General features: G+C 40.6%; 1 protein-coding gene across 3 annotated transcripts in view; it reads right to left on the bottom strand.

Moving 5' to 3' along the window:
• Nucleotides 1-6,199, bottom strand: part of LOC111142429 (protein tyrosine phosphatase, non-receptor type 2) — an 80,638-nt gene extending 74,439 nt beyond the window's left edge. For all 3 annotated transcript variants that reach the window (XM_022495548.1, XM_022495547.1, XM_022495549.1), the window contains exon 1: nt 6,046-6,199. In XM_022495548.1, coding sequence (XP_022351256.1) covers nt 6,046-6,114 — 69 coding nt within the window. In that variant the 5' untranslated portion in view covers nt 6,115-6,199. The remainder of the gene's footprint in view (nt 1-6,045) is intronic.
• Between the last annotated feature and the right edge of the window lie 11,738 nt (nt 6,200-17,937).

The following is a 17,937-nucleotide window of genomic DNA, read 5'->3' as shown; positions in this document are numbered from 1 at the left end:
TTCTTTTGTTTAGTGAATGTCTCAGAACTACAGGCAAATGGTGGGGAAACAAAAACAAAGTACCCCTCAAAGAGCTTGACACACAAGTAGACAGTTATAACACTATGTGATTCATACTCCAATAAAAGAATATAGAGGTTCAGGAATCCCATAACTTTGCCTAAGGAGACCAGAGGCTAGTCTTAAAGAGGTTTCCTAGATATATAAGGCATAGAAAATATCCAACATATGCAAAGACTCCAAATATGAGAAAGCAGGCTATTTTCAAGGAAATTTAAGGAGTCTGTAGAGAAGAGCACATGCAACCATGTGAAACCCCTAATCCTAAGATTAAACAATTGCAGACAACGCGTAATACACACTGCAAAGGAAGTGTTTTAGTACAAGAGAGCTTTGGTTTGGGGCGCCTGGGTGACACAGTGGGTTAAGCCTCTGCCTTCGGCTCAGGTCATGATCTCAGGGTCCCTGGATCGAGCCCTGCATCGGGCTCTCTGCTTGTCAGGGAGTCTGCTTCCCAACCCCCCTCCCCGGCCCTGCCTGCCTCTCTGCCTGCTTGTGATCTCTGTCAAATAAATTAAAAAAAAAAAAAAAAAAAAAAAAAAAGAAAGCTTTGGTTTATCCTGTGGCTACCCACTATAAATACTAGAAAAACAGACTTCCCTTGATACTCTACTTCTAAAACTTGGCTGACTCACAAATGACTCTTACTCTGGCAGTTATCTGAACTACTAATTTCTAATAAAGAAAAATGACCAGTTAAGAGTTTCACAGTTCCTAAACTCTGATTAGTCAACCAAATTCTTTCTGAGCCACCATTTACAGAAACATTACTCCATGGCTTAGATGATTTTTTCTTTTTCTTTTTTTTTTTTTTTTTTTTGCCATTTCCATACAGTTTCACTCCCTTCCCTGAAAGCTCATAAAACTTCATTCTTTCTCTGCCCTTCTCATGCCCCAGCCTGATTCAGACAGCAATCAGCAGTGACTACAAACAAACAAACAAAAAAGCAATCATGAACATTTCTCAAAAAGCAGTTAACCTGAGACTACATTAATGTTTCATTAGTTTGTCAGTCAAACCAAATTAGACTTTTCCAGCAATCTCACTTCAGCCAGTTGTGCTCTTTCAAGGCCAGTTCTTCCATCTATGTGCTCTTGCTCCCATCAGCACCTGCTTTTCAAGGTTTCTGGCACCAACAGTAATCCCTTCTATTTCTTCAACTTCTAACCTCTCTCTTTAGGCTTATCCTCCCCCTCTCCCAAAACACATCAAGTCAGGCTTCTCTGGTAAGAGGTCATTATTCAACAAAGATTTATCATGCACCTACTAAGTGCCCGATGTTGTGCAAGGCACTGGCACTGCCTGCATGAAGTTCTAATGAGACAATGCAGAAGAGAAATTTATAGTCTGTTCTGCTCTGACCCCGTAACTCATTCCTAAGAAACCTCCTATTACCAAAAGCTATGTTATAAAAGCAACTGTTCAAAACTGGGTAAAACGGAGTAAGAGGCCAAAGAGTTTCACACTCAAAATAATCAATTCATTTTTTCCTTTCCTGCAAGACTTTCAATAAGGTGTAAAGCAAAAGTTCTCACACCACTAAGCAAGTCCAACTTCTAGTTATATCTAGCTTTTGCCCAAGAGCAAAGCCTTTCTTTTCCTAATCCAATTAGCATGGCCAAAAAAATTCACAGATATCACCCAGTCTTGTGACAGACAAAGCAGAGAGCTCACTTAAGCACTTTTCCCCTACTCAAATAACAGTGGTTTGCTTAATGCAAATTTGTGTTCTCTAAATAATCTGCTGCACATTACAACCAACGCAATGCTATGAAAGGGGAAGTCGTGGAACACTATGGAGTATGTAACAGGGGATCATATCCTGCAGGGGAGGGGCAGGAAGGCCCCTCACTAAGGAAGTGAGACTTCAGGAATGAGTAGGAGGTAGTTAATGGGGAAAATAGGGGGAGAAGTTGTGCTAAAGCAAAGAGAGCTACAATTATGAAGACCCTCAGGGAAGAACAGACACATACATTTCAAGGAATAGAGCCCAACGAAGAGGGAAGAAAGTCATATGGGGAGGAAGACCATGTGGTCTTGTGAGCCACAGAAGGATCTGAATTTTACATTATGAGCAGTGAAAAAAACCACTGAAGGTTTTCAGTAAGAAGGGACATAACTGTGTGTCACTTTAGCTACCTACCATTTACATGGTAAATGTAAATAGTAGGTAGCTAAATGGTAGTCTCCATTTACGTGGTTGTACTTCTTCCCACCTTCTCTTCTCCATGCTCAGCATCTTTCGTACTCCACTGAAATTGTTATCTTTAAAGGTATCTGGGGGTACCTGGGTAGCTCAGGTGGGTTAGGCATCAACTCCTGATCTTGGTTCAGGTCAAGATTTCAGGGTTGTGAGATCAAGCTCACCCAGGGTGGGCATGGAGCCTGCTTAAGATTCTCTCTCTATCCCCCTCTCCCTCCCACCCTCTCTTTCTCCCACCTCTAAAAACAAAGCAAAACAAAAACAACTCACACAAAACAAAACAACACCAAATAATAAAAAATAAGGGTGTGGACATCCACCCCTTAAGTCAATGGGCCCTTTCAGTTTTGACTTTATTTTCCCATCTGCTGCATGTGGCCCTCCTCACCATCAACTCCTTTCACACCCACAATCAATTTTCTCCCACTTCCATGATTATTCCTTTCTAGTCTTTTTTGCAAGCTTCTTTCTTTATCTACACCCTTAATTGTTGTTGGCCTTCAGCATTTCCAAACCCTCCATATTTCCCCTACTTAATTGTTGTTGGCCTTCAGCATTTCCAAACCCTCCATATTTTCCCTAGATGACCTCATCCACAAATACCACCTATGCGCTCATGATTTCCAAAAATCCTATTTACAGCTCAGACCTCCCTGAAGTCTGTATTTATATATTAAACTATTTCCATTTTGACGTCTTACAGGCATCTCAAACTTAACAGTTTCAAAACCAAACACATCTTATCCCCTTACCACTTCAAATCAGTATCTCCCCTTCATTCCTCCTGCCACTGCCTTAGTTCAGGAGGTCAACACTTCTCTTCTGGTTTATTCCAACAGAATACTTCCCTGTACTACCTGCCTACAGAGAGCCCCATCATTCACACCAGTAGAACAATCTTACTAAAAAGTAAATATAGTAAAGGGATGCCTGGGTGGCTCAGTCGGTTAAGCATCTGCCTTTGGCTCAGGTCATGATCCCAGGGTCCTAGGACTGAGTCCCACACTGGGCTCCTTGCTCAGCGGGAAGCCTGCTTCTCCCTCTGCCTGATGCTCCCCCTGCTTGTGCTCTCGCTCACTCGCACGCTCTCTGACAAAAAATAATTAAAACCTTTAAGAAATAATAAAATAAAAAATTTTAAAAATATATAGTATGATCTTGCACGGTACTTCCAGGCTTAAAATTCCTCAATGAGTCCTATCAACTAGCTCCAATTCCATAGTCTGATCTACAGGCACCTAATAGCCTCTGTCTTACTCTCCAGCCTTATCCCTCCAGCACCTCAACTTCATTCCATACTCCTCACGAGGCTAATTTCTTGGTAGTCCTCTTGTTCTACGCTCTGTACCTCTGCACACATTCCTTCAGTTCTACGCTCTGTACCTCTGCACACATTCCTTCCTTCTCTGGAACAATAATTCTTCTTCCCTTATTCTCTTCACCTAGCCAACTTGTCCTTCAAGACTTAGGTAAGGCCACACCTCCTGCAGAATCACTACCAGAATTTCCAGGTGCACCCTTTTGGGTGATTAGACAACACCCTGTGCTTAAAACTAGCTTTTGCATTTCTTACTTTTATGTTTTCATCTTCTTACCCATTTACTACACCCAGTGGGCTAGATCCTTGAGAGCTGGGACTCAGTCTAACACTGATACATAATAGATGTGTTAGGAGTGGATGAACGAAAATAGCGAATTGTGATGAGGCCATCAAAAGAACAAATCCTAGAATTGTGAGCTCCCCAAGAGAAGAAACTTTGCTTCATTCTCTGCCGAATCTCAACGGCCCAGAGCAAGACTGGTACACCACTGGTGCTCAGTACTTATTTGTAGTAAGGCTGAATGTACATTCTAGAGTCAAAGGAAAACCTTTTTCTACACTTGCTTTCCATTACTAACTTTCTTGGTTTGTGACCCACTATTATCATAACACCAGTATGTTTTACGTGATTTCTACTGACCAAACGAATGCCCTTCTTCTTCTGTTATGAAAAAAATAATAAAAGCATTGACTAAACCACTAAAGGATTCCTTGGCACCAACCAGTTCATGGAAGGGTTTCCTGAATTCCTTGAAATTTAATGTGACATTTTCAGTGGATATAAGAAAGGTCCATTTTTATGGTGAGAGGGAATTAGTTTTCATTAAATTTTCAAATATATTAATGCTATCCCCACCACCCTAAAATCAAACTGCTTAACCAAAATGTTAAGCTGAATTAAGCTGTAGCATTCACCTTTCTCTTCTCAAATCTGAATTTTGATTTATCAGTAGCAACTTGGAGACAGTAGCTTGTATTTAAACAAATGTAACAGGAGAAGTCGGCAGGCTCTCACATAAAGATTCCTACCAGAATTTGCATTTAAAATTTTCTATAATTAGTAAAGCCATTACCAGCGTTCTCAAAAGTTAGTACTCTGTTCTAATATACTCTGTACTCAAGTGAATCAGGGTATTTATTACACTTCCTGCTAATGTGTTCAAGAAAAAAAAGTTACATTCTGATCATAATGACAAAGAAGCAATTTTTACTGTCCTTGAACTAAATGAATTTAAATGGGGGAGAAACCCAGAATCATCCAGATTTACAGGAAAAACCTTTCTTTTTTTTCCCCTTTTTCTGCATAGTGAACCGAACAGCCGAAGCAACATTTAACTCACCAACCACTCAATTTAATCTTGGGAATAACATGCTAATAATTAAGCAGTACAGTACAGACAACTAAATCATTTTCAAAGAGATACAGTTCTGTATGAATTCAAAGGTTCTCTAGCTGATGTGAAGAAACTAGTTACAAAAGAATCCAACTACACTCAGGATTCCACTCATACTGAGTTCGAGAAAAGGCAAGATTATTGCACAGCAGTAAGAAATCAGAACAGCGGTGGTCTGGTCTATGGGATGGAAGAAGGGGCATGACGGCACCTTCGGGGTAATGAAAAGGTTCATTATTTTGACCTGGTTGGTGCCTACACAGGTGTACACATTTAGAAAACTCGCTTAACTCCACACATAAAATCTGTCTCTCTTACTGTAAAGTATTCCTCGGTAAAGAAGATTTAAAAGAGAACACCCTTTTTCTTTCTTTTAACTAACAACCAAAGCCAGATATTCTCGTTCCTGGAAGCTGTTTGTGGAGGACGACCCACGCGCTGAGACTCTGGGCTCTCTGAAAACATTAAGACTGCTAACTCGCCGGGAGCTTCCACCGTCCCCACGGTTTAGGCACTGCCATTTCGAGATGCCCAAAAGCCACCCAGAACACCAAGGCCAGAGCCGGCTGGCCTCCGCTCAGCCACAGAACACCTGGCCAACGAAAAAGGTATCCGCGGGCAGAGTCAGCCACCAGGGCTTGCGAACTCCCACAAGCCTGCAGCCGGCTCCCCACCGCCCGCCCGCGTCCCCTGAGGCCTCACTTCCCTTCTCTCGGCCCCCCGCGGACTCTCGGACCGCCTGCGGGTCTCCCGGGTACCCCCCACCCCCCGACCTCCCAGGTCCCCCCAGGGTGGCGGAGTACGTCCTCGCCCGCCACCAGGCGCCGCTGTGGAGCCGCCTTCCAGAACTAACTCTGCGCTTGCGCTCCTGAGGAGCACCCCCGCCCGCCCAAAGTCTTTTTTCAGAAGGGCCCAGAGACCCGGTCGGCGCAGGCGCGCCCCTGACGCGGCCCGCGCGCCGCCACTTCCGCCCCGAGCAGGAGGCGGGGGAGGCGGGAGGGAGCCGGTGGGCGCGAGCCCGGGTCCTCGGTGAAGACTGTGGCTAGTGCGCGAGCCCGCGACTCACCAAATACAGCTGCTGCCAGCGATTCTGAGCATCCAACTCCTCAAACTCCCGCTCGACGGTGGCAGACATGGCGGCGGGAGCGAGCTGGCGCGAGCGGAGCCTGCGCCGGCGGAGAGGTTCGGGCCCCGCACAATCCGGGGAGAGCGCTGGCGCTGCGGCGCATGCGCGCTCCGCGCCCTGCCCCGCCCCCACGCCGGGCCCGGCCGGCCGCGGGGAAAGTACCTGGAGCGTCGGACGTCAGCGCGCCGATTCGCGGCGCCTGAAGTCGGACGGCGGCGGGGCGGGACGTTTGGAGGAGGCGTGCTCCAGAGGGCGCCCAGGTGGGGAGAGGGCGGGGCTAAGGGGACCACCCAGAGGCTGCAGTTGGGGGAAGTGGGGCACTGGGCGGTCGGCTCCTTGGACGTGAGTGGACTCGCCCTGAGGAGGTGGTACAGTACCTTGAGTTTCCCAGAAATGGAACGGACCAAGAAAGTCCCTTGGGAAGACTTTCCTTCTTGCTGTCCCATTTCTCTTTTTCCCTTTAGTCTTAGTTTTTTTAAATGCAGTATTTTCGTTTTATTTTACACGTCATCTAGGTCAGTTTAGAGACCTGCGTCCAATTTTGAAACAAATTTCTCAGCTCCCTCGGAGAATATAAACCAGACCTGATGCCAGCTCGTGTATGCCTGAGGGTTTTGTGCCAAATAAGCCACTATAGCAAAAGGAGAGGCAGCCTCTCTTGGAGTTTCGGAGAATACATGCTGTTAAGTAGATGTCACACAACTTAAAAATTAATGTTACCTAAAAGAACAAATAATCTTTTACAGCACAAACATGCTGGGTATGTAAATCATCCCTCTTCAGACTAAGAGAACTCATTGTTGGTAAACCATATGCTTATAGTATCTTATTATGTCATCTTCCTAAGAAATGAGAAGGGTGGGGTGCCTGGGTGGCTCAGTGGGTTAAAGCCTCTGCCTTCGGTTCAGGTCATGATCCCAGGGTCCTGGGATCGAGCCTCATATCGGGCTCTCTGCTCAGCAGGGAGCCTGCTTCCTCCTCTCTCTGACTGCCTCTCTGCCTACTTGTAATCTCTGTCTGTCAAATAAATAAAATCTTAAAAAACAAAAATGAGGGGCACCTGGGTGGCTCAGAGGTTTAAAGCCTCTGCCTTCAGCTCAGGTCATGATCCCAGGGTCGTGGGATCGAGCCCCGCATCGGGCTCTCTGCTCAGCAGGGAGCCTGCTTCCTCCTCTCTCTCTGCCTGCTTCTCTGCCTACTTGTGATCTCTGTCTGTCCAATAAATAAATAAAATCTTAAAAAAAAAATGAGAAGGGTTAGAAAAATTTTACCGGTGCTACCCAATATTGACATTTAATTTTTTTCTTTTTAGATATTTATTTATTATTTTTTCCAAAGACCTTATTTATTCATTTGAGAGAGAGACAGTGTGAGTAGGGGGAGCGGCAGAGGGAGAAAGAGAGTCCCTGCTGAGCAGGGAGCCCAATGCGGGATGTATACCCAGGAGCCTGGGATCATGACCTGAGCTGAAGGCAAAGGCCCCTATTTATTGGGGGGGAGGGGGGGAATTTCCAGAAAACCCTGCTCAGCACAGAGTCCAACTAGGGGCTTGATCCCAAGACCCTGAGATCATACCTGAGCCGAAATCCAGAGTCAGAGGTTTAGCTGACTGAGCCACCCAGGTACCTGGATGTTTAAATTTTAATTGAAATTAGAAGAAATGACAAAGATTCACTCCTTGAACAAATTCTACTCAGGTTCCTCTGAGCACTTTTTCAACTCGGCATTAATTTTTGGACTTCTCTATTTCTCTGCATTGTCTAATTTTAGCAAGAATCTTACTAAGTCAGTTTATCCAGAATCCACCATTCTCAATATCTGATCACTTTCAATACTTAATCAGGTTCCTCATCTTCCACTATCCCCCAGGTGCTATCTGATCACCCTGGCCTGCCTACAGCAAGAATCCTATTAGATCAGTTTAGTCAGAATGCCCCTGATGTTTTTTGTGTTAAAAACAAGACAACACTCCTAAAATGGAGTTGCTTGCTAAGCCCCCTGTTACCAGACCTGCAATTAATTACTGTTTCAACTCTCCCAGAAATGGGATCTTAAATGAGTCAATTAGGAGTCACCTGATCAGCCCTAGTTAGGTAATCTGTTGATAGACGCCTACCATCCTCTGAAGGAAAGTAATCTTGCAATAACCAATCTCCTTTTTGCCTAGTATAAGTAACTTGTTCCTGCCCCCTTTTGCCTGTAAGTCTTTCAATTTGTACAGCTCCACAGATCATTTATATCTGCTAGATTTGATGATGCCCAGATCATGAATCATTGAATAAAGCCAATATTATCTTTGAAGTTTACTCAATTGAATTTTGTTTTGTAATACCTCTTAGTAATTTTCTACCCACTGACCCTTCACCTTGCACCCTGGCTATAAATTCCCATTAGCCCTGTCTGTATTCAAAATTGACCTCAATCTAAGTGATGAATGGTTAAAGAAGATGTGAAATATATATATATATATAGTTACATATGCAGTGGAATATTACTCAGCCATCAAAAAGAATGAAATCTTGCCATTTGCAGCAACATGGATAGAGCTAGAGTGTGTTATGCTAAGTGAAGTAAGTCTGAGAAAGACAAATATGATTTCATGCATATGTGGAATTTAGGAAACAAAACAGATGATGTCGTGGGAAGGGAAAAAGAAAAGGGGAGGGAACCCATAAGAGACTCTTAACAACAGAGAACAAACAGGGTTGATGGAGAGAGGTGGGTGGGGGATAGGCTAAATGGGTGATAGGTATTAAGGAGGGCCCTTGTTATGAGCACTGGGTGCTATATATATGTAAGTAATGAATCACTAAATTCTCCTGGAACCAATATTACACTATATATTAACTAGAATTTAAATAAAAATTAAGAAGGAAAAAAAAGTTGAGTTCAATCTCTCGACCACTGCAAAACTCATTGCAGTGGCCCCTGGTTCTATTACAATAGATCCCCCTCACTGTGAATAAAGTCTTCCTAAGTCGTCATTTTCAACAAGTGTCATGAAGTGAGTTCCTCAGTTCAGTTCCTCAGTTGTACTAGCCACATTTCAAAGGCTCAATAGCCATATGTAGCTAGTGGCTAATGTATCACAGAGCAAACATATCATCAAAGTTCTATGAGACGGAGCTGTCTGAAAGGATTAAAATTCATGGACTAAAAAAAAAGTCCTTATATACATAGTGAAAATTTTTACCAGTAAAGACAGTAAGCTGTGGGAGGTAGAAGAAATTGTAGTAACAGAAAATTAAGCAACAAAGCACCCTTTCTCTTTACATAGTGTAATTTACAAACACATGAAACCTCCTCTAGAAATACCCCACAATGGTCCCGATTTCTGAAGTTCTGTCAATGAAACTGATTATTTGTACTAAAGGCACGGTATCTCCTGAGATGGTTGGGAAGGAAAAAGTTTTCCTTCAATCCTTCTGGATTCTTTGGCTGTTTCTAATCATCAAATTAGCATAAAACATTAACAAGAGAAAAACAAAGTTAATTATATACATATGGGAGCCCATAAGACATACTCAAGGATGAACCTGGTGATTGAGGCTCATATGCCGTCTTGAGCTAAGGAATAGGATAGGGGTCTAGGGCTTCAAAGAGGAGGAGGGTGAGTCACTGGACAGTAAGAAGAGCAGATATTTGGTAATTAGATATTTATTCTGCCACACAGGAAAAATGTTATCCTTGGTAAAAGCTCTTTTTCTGAGCCAAGCCTTCTATCTAAATTCTTTAAGGTAGTTTAAGGAGAGGTAAAGTTTTTCTTGAGTCTGCTGGGTCTTGAGTGCCTTCAGCTGAAAATAGTCCCTGTGTCAAAGTAGCATATCTGGGGGATTTATTCTGAACCCCTTTCCTCACACATTTGAAACTTCCCCAAGAAGTTTCACAGTCTACAAGTTAAGCTCCAGCTCAATGAACCAGGGTCTCAGGCCTGAGAGTTGGCTAGTGCAGTTAAACAGTTGTGTCTCATTTCAGGAGACGGTGATGCTGGTGGGCTCCCAAAGTTAAGCCTGTGGTGCAAATAATCAAATAATAGGAGGCATTTCTATGGGCGGGGGTATGAAGATTAAAATTGGAGCAGATTAGAATCCCAGTTTCTGAATTCTGAAGACTGATGGTCAAGATTTCTAGATGTCCAGCTTGAAGCATCTTTGGATAGAGTGAGGGCAGATAATAACAATCCGATACATTTTCTTGATTTGCAGTTTGAATGTCTCTGGTGGTCTTTCTTAATGGCCTGCATAGCAGCAGGCATGAAAATCGTCTATACATGAATGGTTATGGTGATTTCTCTGAAGTTTTTATCAAGTTGTCCAGCATTAGTTTGCATGGCTTCAGGAAAAGGACAGTTTTAGTTCTCAATGATTCCAAGTCAAAAGGGTGGGAGAAAATTGGAAATGTTAGTTTGAGGAGTTACAGATGAATTTTAGAGTAAATTAGAAGAATGCAGGATCTAGTCCAGTTTATGAGAAAACAAAATCTCAAAGACAATTAATAGCACTAGAATTTTGTACCCAAAAAGGTATATTGCTGAAACATAATTTTTCCTCTACAGTTTTGCTCATTTTTATCAAAGATAACCATAGCAAGACTCATCTGCAAACTAAATCTTATTTCAGTAAAGTTGGCTTGATTATTTATATATGTACATCAAGGTAGTGATTGACCATATAAGCTGCTTAGCTGGAACTTTTCATAAGGAACCTAAGATTCAATTTTTAAAAGCCTCTTGAGGCTAAGAAGCCACACCAAGCACTCACCATCAGACTTTGCCTGCAATACCTACAGATTTGGGTGAATTCCTCTTTTCTCAAGATCCCCAAAATATCCTGAGGTTCCTTTGCCTGCCCAGGAAGCAACCTTTCTTACCTGCTGCTGGGAACCCTATAAGCAAGGTACCAGGCTGATTTTTCCAATGGGCTTTATTGGCTCCATAGAGTCAACTTTAGTTCCTTAAAGCTATCTGATTGTATCTTAATTTGTTTATATATCTCTCAAATATAACATTTAGTTAAAGCTTAGTATTATAACAAAAGTTTCCAATTGTGTCCTGTTACAAGGAGAATGGATTCTTAATGAACTTATGTCAATAACCATATTGCCATGAAAATAAGAATACTCACTAAGAGTTTCTGAATGCTGGAGGGATTCAGTAGGGAGAAAAACATAAATATTTCAACCCTACTTATAAGAGGATAATTTACCAAATTTCTGCAAGTCATAGTTAGCTTGAGAGGAAAGATTTCCTTATATCTGGAAAGTACAAACTTTGAAATCAGCAATATTTTCTTTTTTCTTAAAGTTTGTTTGTTGGTTTGTTTAAGTAATTGCTACACCCAGTGTGAGGCTGGAACTCACAACCCTGAGATCAAGAGTCACATGTTCTATCCACTGAGCCAGGCAGGTGCCCCAAGAATCAGCAATATTTTAAATACAAACTCATAAATAATTGTAATTATCCTACTTGGTTCATGTAATCCCATGTAATTAATTCTTGTTTTGCTTGAGTCCAGTTTTTTTTTCTCTGTTAATGCTGGAAATTCTTTTTTTTTTTAAACAAATACAGTTCTTTCTTTTTTTTTTTTTTGGTCTCCTTTTTTTCTAGATTTTTATTTGTTTATTTGGCAGAGGGAGACACAGCGAGAGAGGGAACACAAGCAGGGGGAGTGGGAGAGGGAGAAGCAGGTTTGCTGCCCAACTGAGAGCCCCATGCAGGGCTCCATCCCGACCTGAGCCCAAGGCAAATGCCTACCGCCTGAGCCACCCAGGTGCCCCAATGCTGGAAATTCTTACCCAGTTCAGTTTTATAATCTTAAAGTTACCAGAAATCTGTATTAGTCAAAGTTCTTTCAATCTCCTTGAAGATGAAACACATATGCAAAAGCATCAGGGTAAAACGATAATTGTCTATAAATAACAAAAAAACTTCAAAATGCCTATGTTAAAGATCTGATGAGAGTTCATTATAATGTAATTGACAAGGAAATTGGGTTGTTTTTATGACATACAACATTTTAAGGTCATAACTAGAATTATTATAGAAGGACAGAATAGAATTTTAGAAATTTTATATAATTTCTATAACGCTTATATGAATAATATTCACCCACACAATATAACCTAAAGAGGTTTATCGTCACTTATTTTAAAATGCTTCCCATATAATTTAACATACCAAATAAGCTTAATTAATTTCATATCTCTCTTTTATAAGAAGAGATAACAAATATTTTCAGGTACTCCAGGAATCCTCTGGAATATCTCCTACCTCAAAGTTAGTTCGAAGTCAAAAAGCCTTTGATTAAAATTTGAATTATGGGGATTTGTCAAAAATATCAAAGAGTTTGAACCTTTGATTAAATAGGATCAGAGGGGGTGTCTGGGTGGCTCAGTGGGTTAAAGCCTCTGCCTTCCACTCAGGTCATGATTCCAGGGTCCTGGGATCAAGCCCCACATCGGGCTCTCTGCTCAGCAGGGAGCCTGCTTCCACCTCTCTCTGCCTGCCTCTCTGCCTACTTGTGATCTCTGTCAAATAAATAAATAAAATCTTTAAAAATAAATAAATAAATAGGATCACAGGTCATTATGAAATGATACTTTATGTATTTAACCACAGTTACAATCAAACATTTTAAAAGCAAATACAAAAGATTACGTAGTTTTGAGCAAAACTTAGCACTTTTAATATGGAAAAGGTTCAGTTTTTTTAAGTAATCAAAGATCTAATTAAGACAAAATAAGGGGTACCTAGCTCTTCATTTAGGAGGAGGATGCCACCCTTGATCTCAGGGTTGGGAGTCTGAGCCCCACATTGGGCAGAGCTTCCTTAAATAAATAAATTTTTTTAAAAAGATAAAATGAAGCACAGGGCTTCATTTTAAAGTCCATTGGGTGTTTTTAAAAATATTTATTTATTTATTTATTGGAGAGTAAGAATGAGAGAGAGAGAGAAAATGTGTGAGCAGGAAGGGGCAAAGGGAGAGGGAAAGAGAGAATCCCAAGCAGAGTCCATGCTGATCACAGAACCTCATGAGGGGCTCAATCCTACAACCCGAGATCATGACCTTAGCTGAAATCAAGAGTCCAAGGCTTAACTGACTTAGTCACCCAGGCCCCCGAGGCACAAGACATTATTTTGATAAAACATAAAATTCTTGTTTTCTAGGTAGATTACTTTAAGAGCAAAGAAAATCCTTTCACGATCTCTTATTATCAAGAGCAGAAAACTTTGTCCTTTTAACAGAGAAAGAAACAAAATTTTAATTTTGTGTCATCTTACTTTTGATACTCAAGCTCATTCACTTAATTAAATTTATTTCAATCTCAAACAGCCCTGACCATACCAAAAAAATTAAAAATTACTTTCTAAAGATTCCTTTCCCACAAATCTTTTACAATTTTCTTTTTCCTCAAGAAAACACACATTTAACTTGCATGCAAAGATACTTCCCTTGTTGTTTCAGTAGCATTAATCATGTATATTAATTAGAATTCTTAACCATTAGAATGGTTAAAAAAACCGTAATTCCTATTGAAAACTAAAAAGTAAGCAATTGTGAGCTGTATCATACCAGCACTTTTTACACTGGCAAATTTATTAATACATTTCATAATTTCTAGAAGCATGTGCTTCTTCACAGTATAATATTTCAATGTGACACATGTTTACCAACAAGTCCAAATATCTTTATCTTCTCTGTAATTGTGTTTTTAAAAAACCAAAAAATTAAGCTGAGTAAATTTGAAGATGTAGTTGTCAAAATTCATGAATCAAATAGAATCCTATCTAGCAAATGCTAAGGAGACCTATGGAGTTGAACAAAATGGAAGATTTTGGCAGAAGAGCCAGTAATAAATGTTCAACATTTTCTCTTAATTGGAAATTATCTAGATATTTAATGATTATGCATCATCTAATTAACTTAGCAGAATGTTTTAAAGTTACCAAAATGATCTGAGGTAAGTATTTAAGTAGACATAACTTAAAACATAAATATTGCTGATAATTTATAAATTTTTATTTTACTTACATCTATTTAATTCATATTTTCTTAACAACTATGTTTAGATTAGTCATGAAAATTTCATGTGGTATTAAACAGGTGAACATCATCTTACATTTCTTACTAACAAATTCTGTAAAAAGATAATATGAGCTTCTATGACTTTTAGTAAACCTAGGGGGAATAAAAGTATTATATTTAATACTAAGACATGTCTGTATTAATTGAGCCAACAAACTTAAACTTGCATTTATTTTATTTTATTTTATTTTTAAGATTTTATTTATTTATTTGAGAGAGAGAGAGCACAAACAGTGGGGAGGGGCGGAGGAAGAAGGAGAAGCAGGCTCCCCTCTGAGCAGGGAGTCCAATGAGGGACCAGATCCCAGGACCCTGAGATCATGACCTGAGCCAAAGCCAGATGCCTAACCAACCAACTGAGCAACCCAGGTGCCCCAAACTAGCTTTTTTTTACTTAAAATTATCTTAGATCACCAGAACTCAAGAAACATTTGGGTTAATTTCTATTGTATTTCTGAGATTTAGAAATGCTTAATTTTTAAGTGCTTAATTTTAAGTCAATTAAATAGAGCTCCTTTACAAATTATTTTTAGCAATACCTTTGAGGGGCAGAAAAATAACACACATCTAAACATACACAAATAGAAATACACAGACATACAGACAGACACAGAGATCATATAGTTACTAATATTTGCAGAGATTTTTCCTATGCCCAATTTCCAATACTTCCCCTCTTCTCTTTTTTTTCTTTCTGTTGAGAAACTTCTCTCTAAAGTTTGCATTTCGAAGAATGGCTCTTAGGTTCTAGAGGAAAAGGGGTAGAAAATCTTCATCAGAAAGGCACAAAGAAAGTACCCAAGTTCCTCCAATATAAATGTTGGTTTCTTGAAGGTAATACTTATAAGCCTTTTGAGATAAAGAGGGGAGGTCTGGGGAATGGTTAAAAGGAAAGATTGACTTTGAATTGTTCCGGGAACCATGTTTCTAGTTTTACAAGGATTTGTAAAATAAGGACAGTTGTGTTTAATCCCTCAAGGAATTTGGTTGCAACATAAATGACATCATAGGTTGATCCTACCCATCCAACTACTTTATCCTCAATTTGTTTCTTTCTTTCTGTGTACATAATCTTACTTTAGCTTAGTGGAGAAGGCCTTTAAAAAAATTCTATCAGGCTGAATATCAGCTTCCAATCTGGCCAACTTTTGACTACAAATCTACATAAAAAAAAAAAAAATTCTTTTAACTATCTTGTTAGTTTTCAGCCAGGACCAACAGCAAACATTTCAGAGTTTAATCTGCCTTTGTAATAAAGTGTTAACAAAGGCTTTCCTTTTGAGTGTGCAATTCAACCTTGGATTGATTCACCTTAGGGGAAAAGTCTATCAGCCCCTGAATATTGACCTTCAGCTAATCGTTTGTAGGAGGGCCTAGGAGAAATTCTGGTCATCAGTTTCCTCTGGAGGGAATATCCCAGCAGGTCATCTGGCTGGTCTGATGACTACAATATAATCATGGGTGGAAGAAATACCCCTTAGCAGCCAAACAAGTTCCTTATGTGTAGGGTTGTTAAGTAGCCATTAATCCTTTTTAAATGCAGTGGGGTCCTCTGAAAGTGGGGGTAAGGGGGTTTTAGAATTTAGAATATCTGGGGCTGCTCAGGAGACATGAATTCTTTGAGTGAGAGTCTAGGATCTATCTGAAAGGACATTACATAGGAAGACCTGAGGTTGGGAGAGCCAAATTACAGAACCCAGCAAAGCAAGAGCGAATGCCACTCCCGGGTGCTTTGACTCAATCCACTTCCTAACTTTCAGCTTGTACACAAGTAACATGTATACCAGGGCCTGGAGATCAGGCCCAGAGTGCTGTCTGTAAATCCTGTAGGGAAAGGGAAGTTAAAATAGGCAGATGGGGCTGGATTTTGAGAAGAGACATTTATGTTGGATTTAATTTTTATTCTAAGTCTAACTCCTGTTCTTTCATCCTATTAAGGGACTCCCTCAGGCTAGCCCTTATATTTTTGTGTGTCCTCTATTTAATTTGGTCCTTCCATAAGTAAGATAGTTGTTTGGGATGAGAGCTCTCTAAAAAAATTTTTTTTTCTTTCAGATATAATCAATTCAAAGGATCCATTTTCTGGCCAATGAAGAGTTGGCTTTCATTAATCTCAAAAGCAACTCCAACTAATAAGCGTTTTTTATGGCTTAACCAAGGATGAAAGAGGCACCACAAGAGAATGCAAAAGATGCATCCCTCACGAGATCTAAAAAATTCACTCCCAGACCTAGACTGAGAAAGCAAAGGAGTTCATTGCACAGGCAGCAAGGACAGCACTGTGGAAACAGTGTCTCCAGTTTCCCACAATAACACAAGATACTTCCAGTCAGAGCTGCTAATTTGTGACACAGGCAAGTCCATCTGGCATGGCACTAATGAGGCAACGAAGGTTGAGACAACAAAAGCCCCTTCTACACTGGGACCCCTTATAACCATTTCCCCTGAAAGCTGGCACAGTTGAACAAAGAGAACATCACTTGTGACTTCATGTCTGGGAAACCAGTCTATTCCCCTGGCCACTAAGAGGCCCCCAGGTTAAGTGCACCTTCCAGCTGACAGAGACCAGAAGAGAATATTCTCACTGGTCAAACACCCAAGCTCTTTGGACACTGAACAAGACAAAAAAGAAAAGCCCCATCTGTTTTCTACATAGGGGATCCACAGTAAGTTTTGTCTAAACAAATGTCAGTCTAGTGAGAACCATGAACTCACCAGTCTATGAGGCTGCCTTCTATAAACACAGGTTTATATAGCCTGTACCTGCATTCCACCTTATGGTTTTTCCTTCCTAAGTCAAACAACACAATGGACAGAGACAAAGGAAAACAGCAACCATCTCTGGAGGAAAAGGATCAATAAAACCAGGAGTGCTCATAACAAATCTGTAGCAGGGTCCCTATACCAAGGAAATAGTTCCACAAATATTTCCTCTTGCTACCTAAATTTAGAAAAATTAAAAAAAAAAAATTCCGCCTGGCTCATTTCCACCTAACTCTACAGGTAAAGATCCAGGAAACTAATGAGGTAAGAGTTTTTACCTTCTTTGGCACTTGTCAGAGACACCAGGATATCTATGCTGCAGCAATGAGCGGTGTCGAGCCAGCAAAGTATCCTGCCAATTATGCCAGTTGTTGGGGAGAAAATAATTTTATTTTACCCGTATAGGTTCTTTGGCTGGTCTAATAAATTAACATAAAAGAGGTTGACAGGAGAAAAACAAATTTGATTACATATATATATGGGAACCCCATAAGAATATGAGACTCAGGGATGAGCCTGGCAATTGAGGCTTGCTAAGGAATTGGATAGGAGTCTGGACTTCCAAGGGGAAGAGGTGATTCATAGACAATAAAAAGAACAGAAGTTTGGTAATTATATGTTTGTCCTGCCATACAGTTTAAAAAAAGTTATCTCTCAGGAATAGCTTTCTTTCTGGGCAAGGCCCCCTCTAAATTATTTTAGGGAGTTCAAGGGCGAGGTAAAATGTTTTCTTGAGTCTGCTGGGTCTTGAATACCATCAGCTGAAAATAGTCCATATGCCAAAGTGGCATATTTTGGGGAGACTTGCTTTAAACCTCTTCAGCATCAATCAGCTTATCAGATTGCTTTCCAGCCTGAAAACACATACTGTTCTTTAAGGAAAGGCAACTCATTAGCCCATTTAAATCAACTGATTTTTTTCCAAGGTTGGCCTTAGTCGGCGTATTTCCCTAAAAGGAAGAGCCTCTTGATCTAAAAGTAACAA

Source organism: Enhydra lutris, unplaced genomic scaffold (genome assembly GCF_002288905.1).
Source record: "Enhydra lutris kenyoni isolate GAN:26980312 unplaced genomic scaffold, ASM228890v2 scaffoldscaffold8, whole genome shotgun sequence".
NCBI lineage: Eukaryota > Metazoa > Chordata > Mammalia > Carnivora > Mustelidae > Enhydra > Enhydra lutris.
The sequence above is the reverse complement of the archived record's forward strand: the minus strand, read 5'-3'. Positions and strand labels throughout refer to the sequence as shown.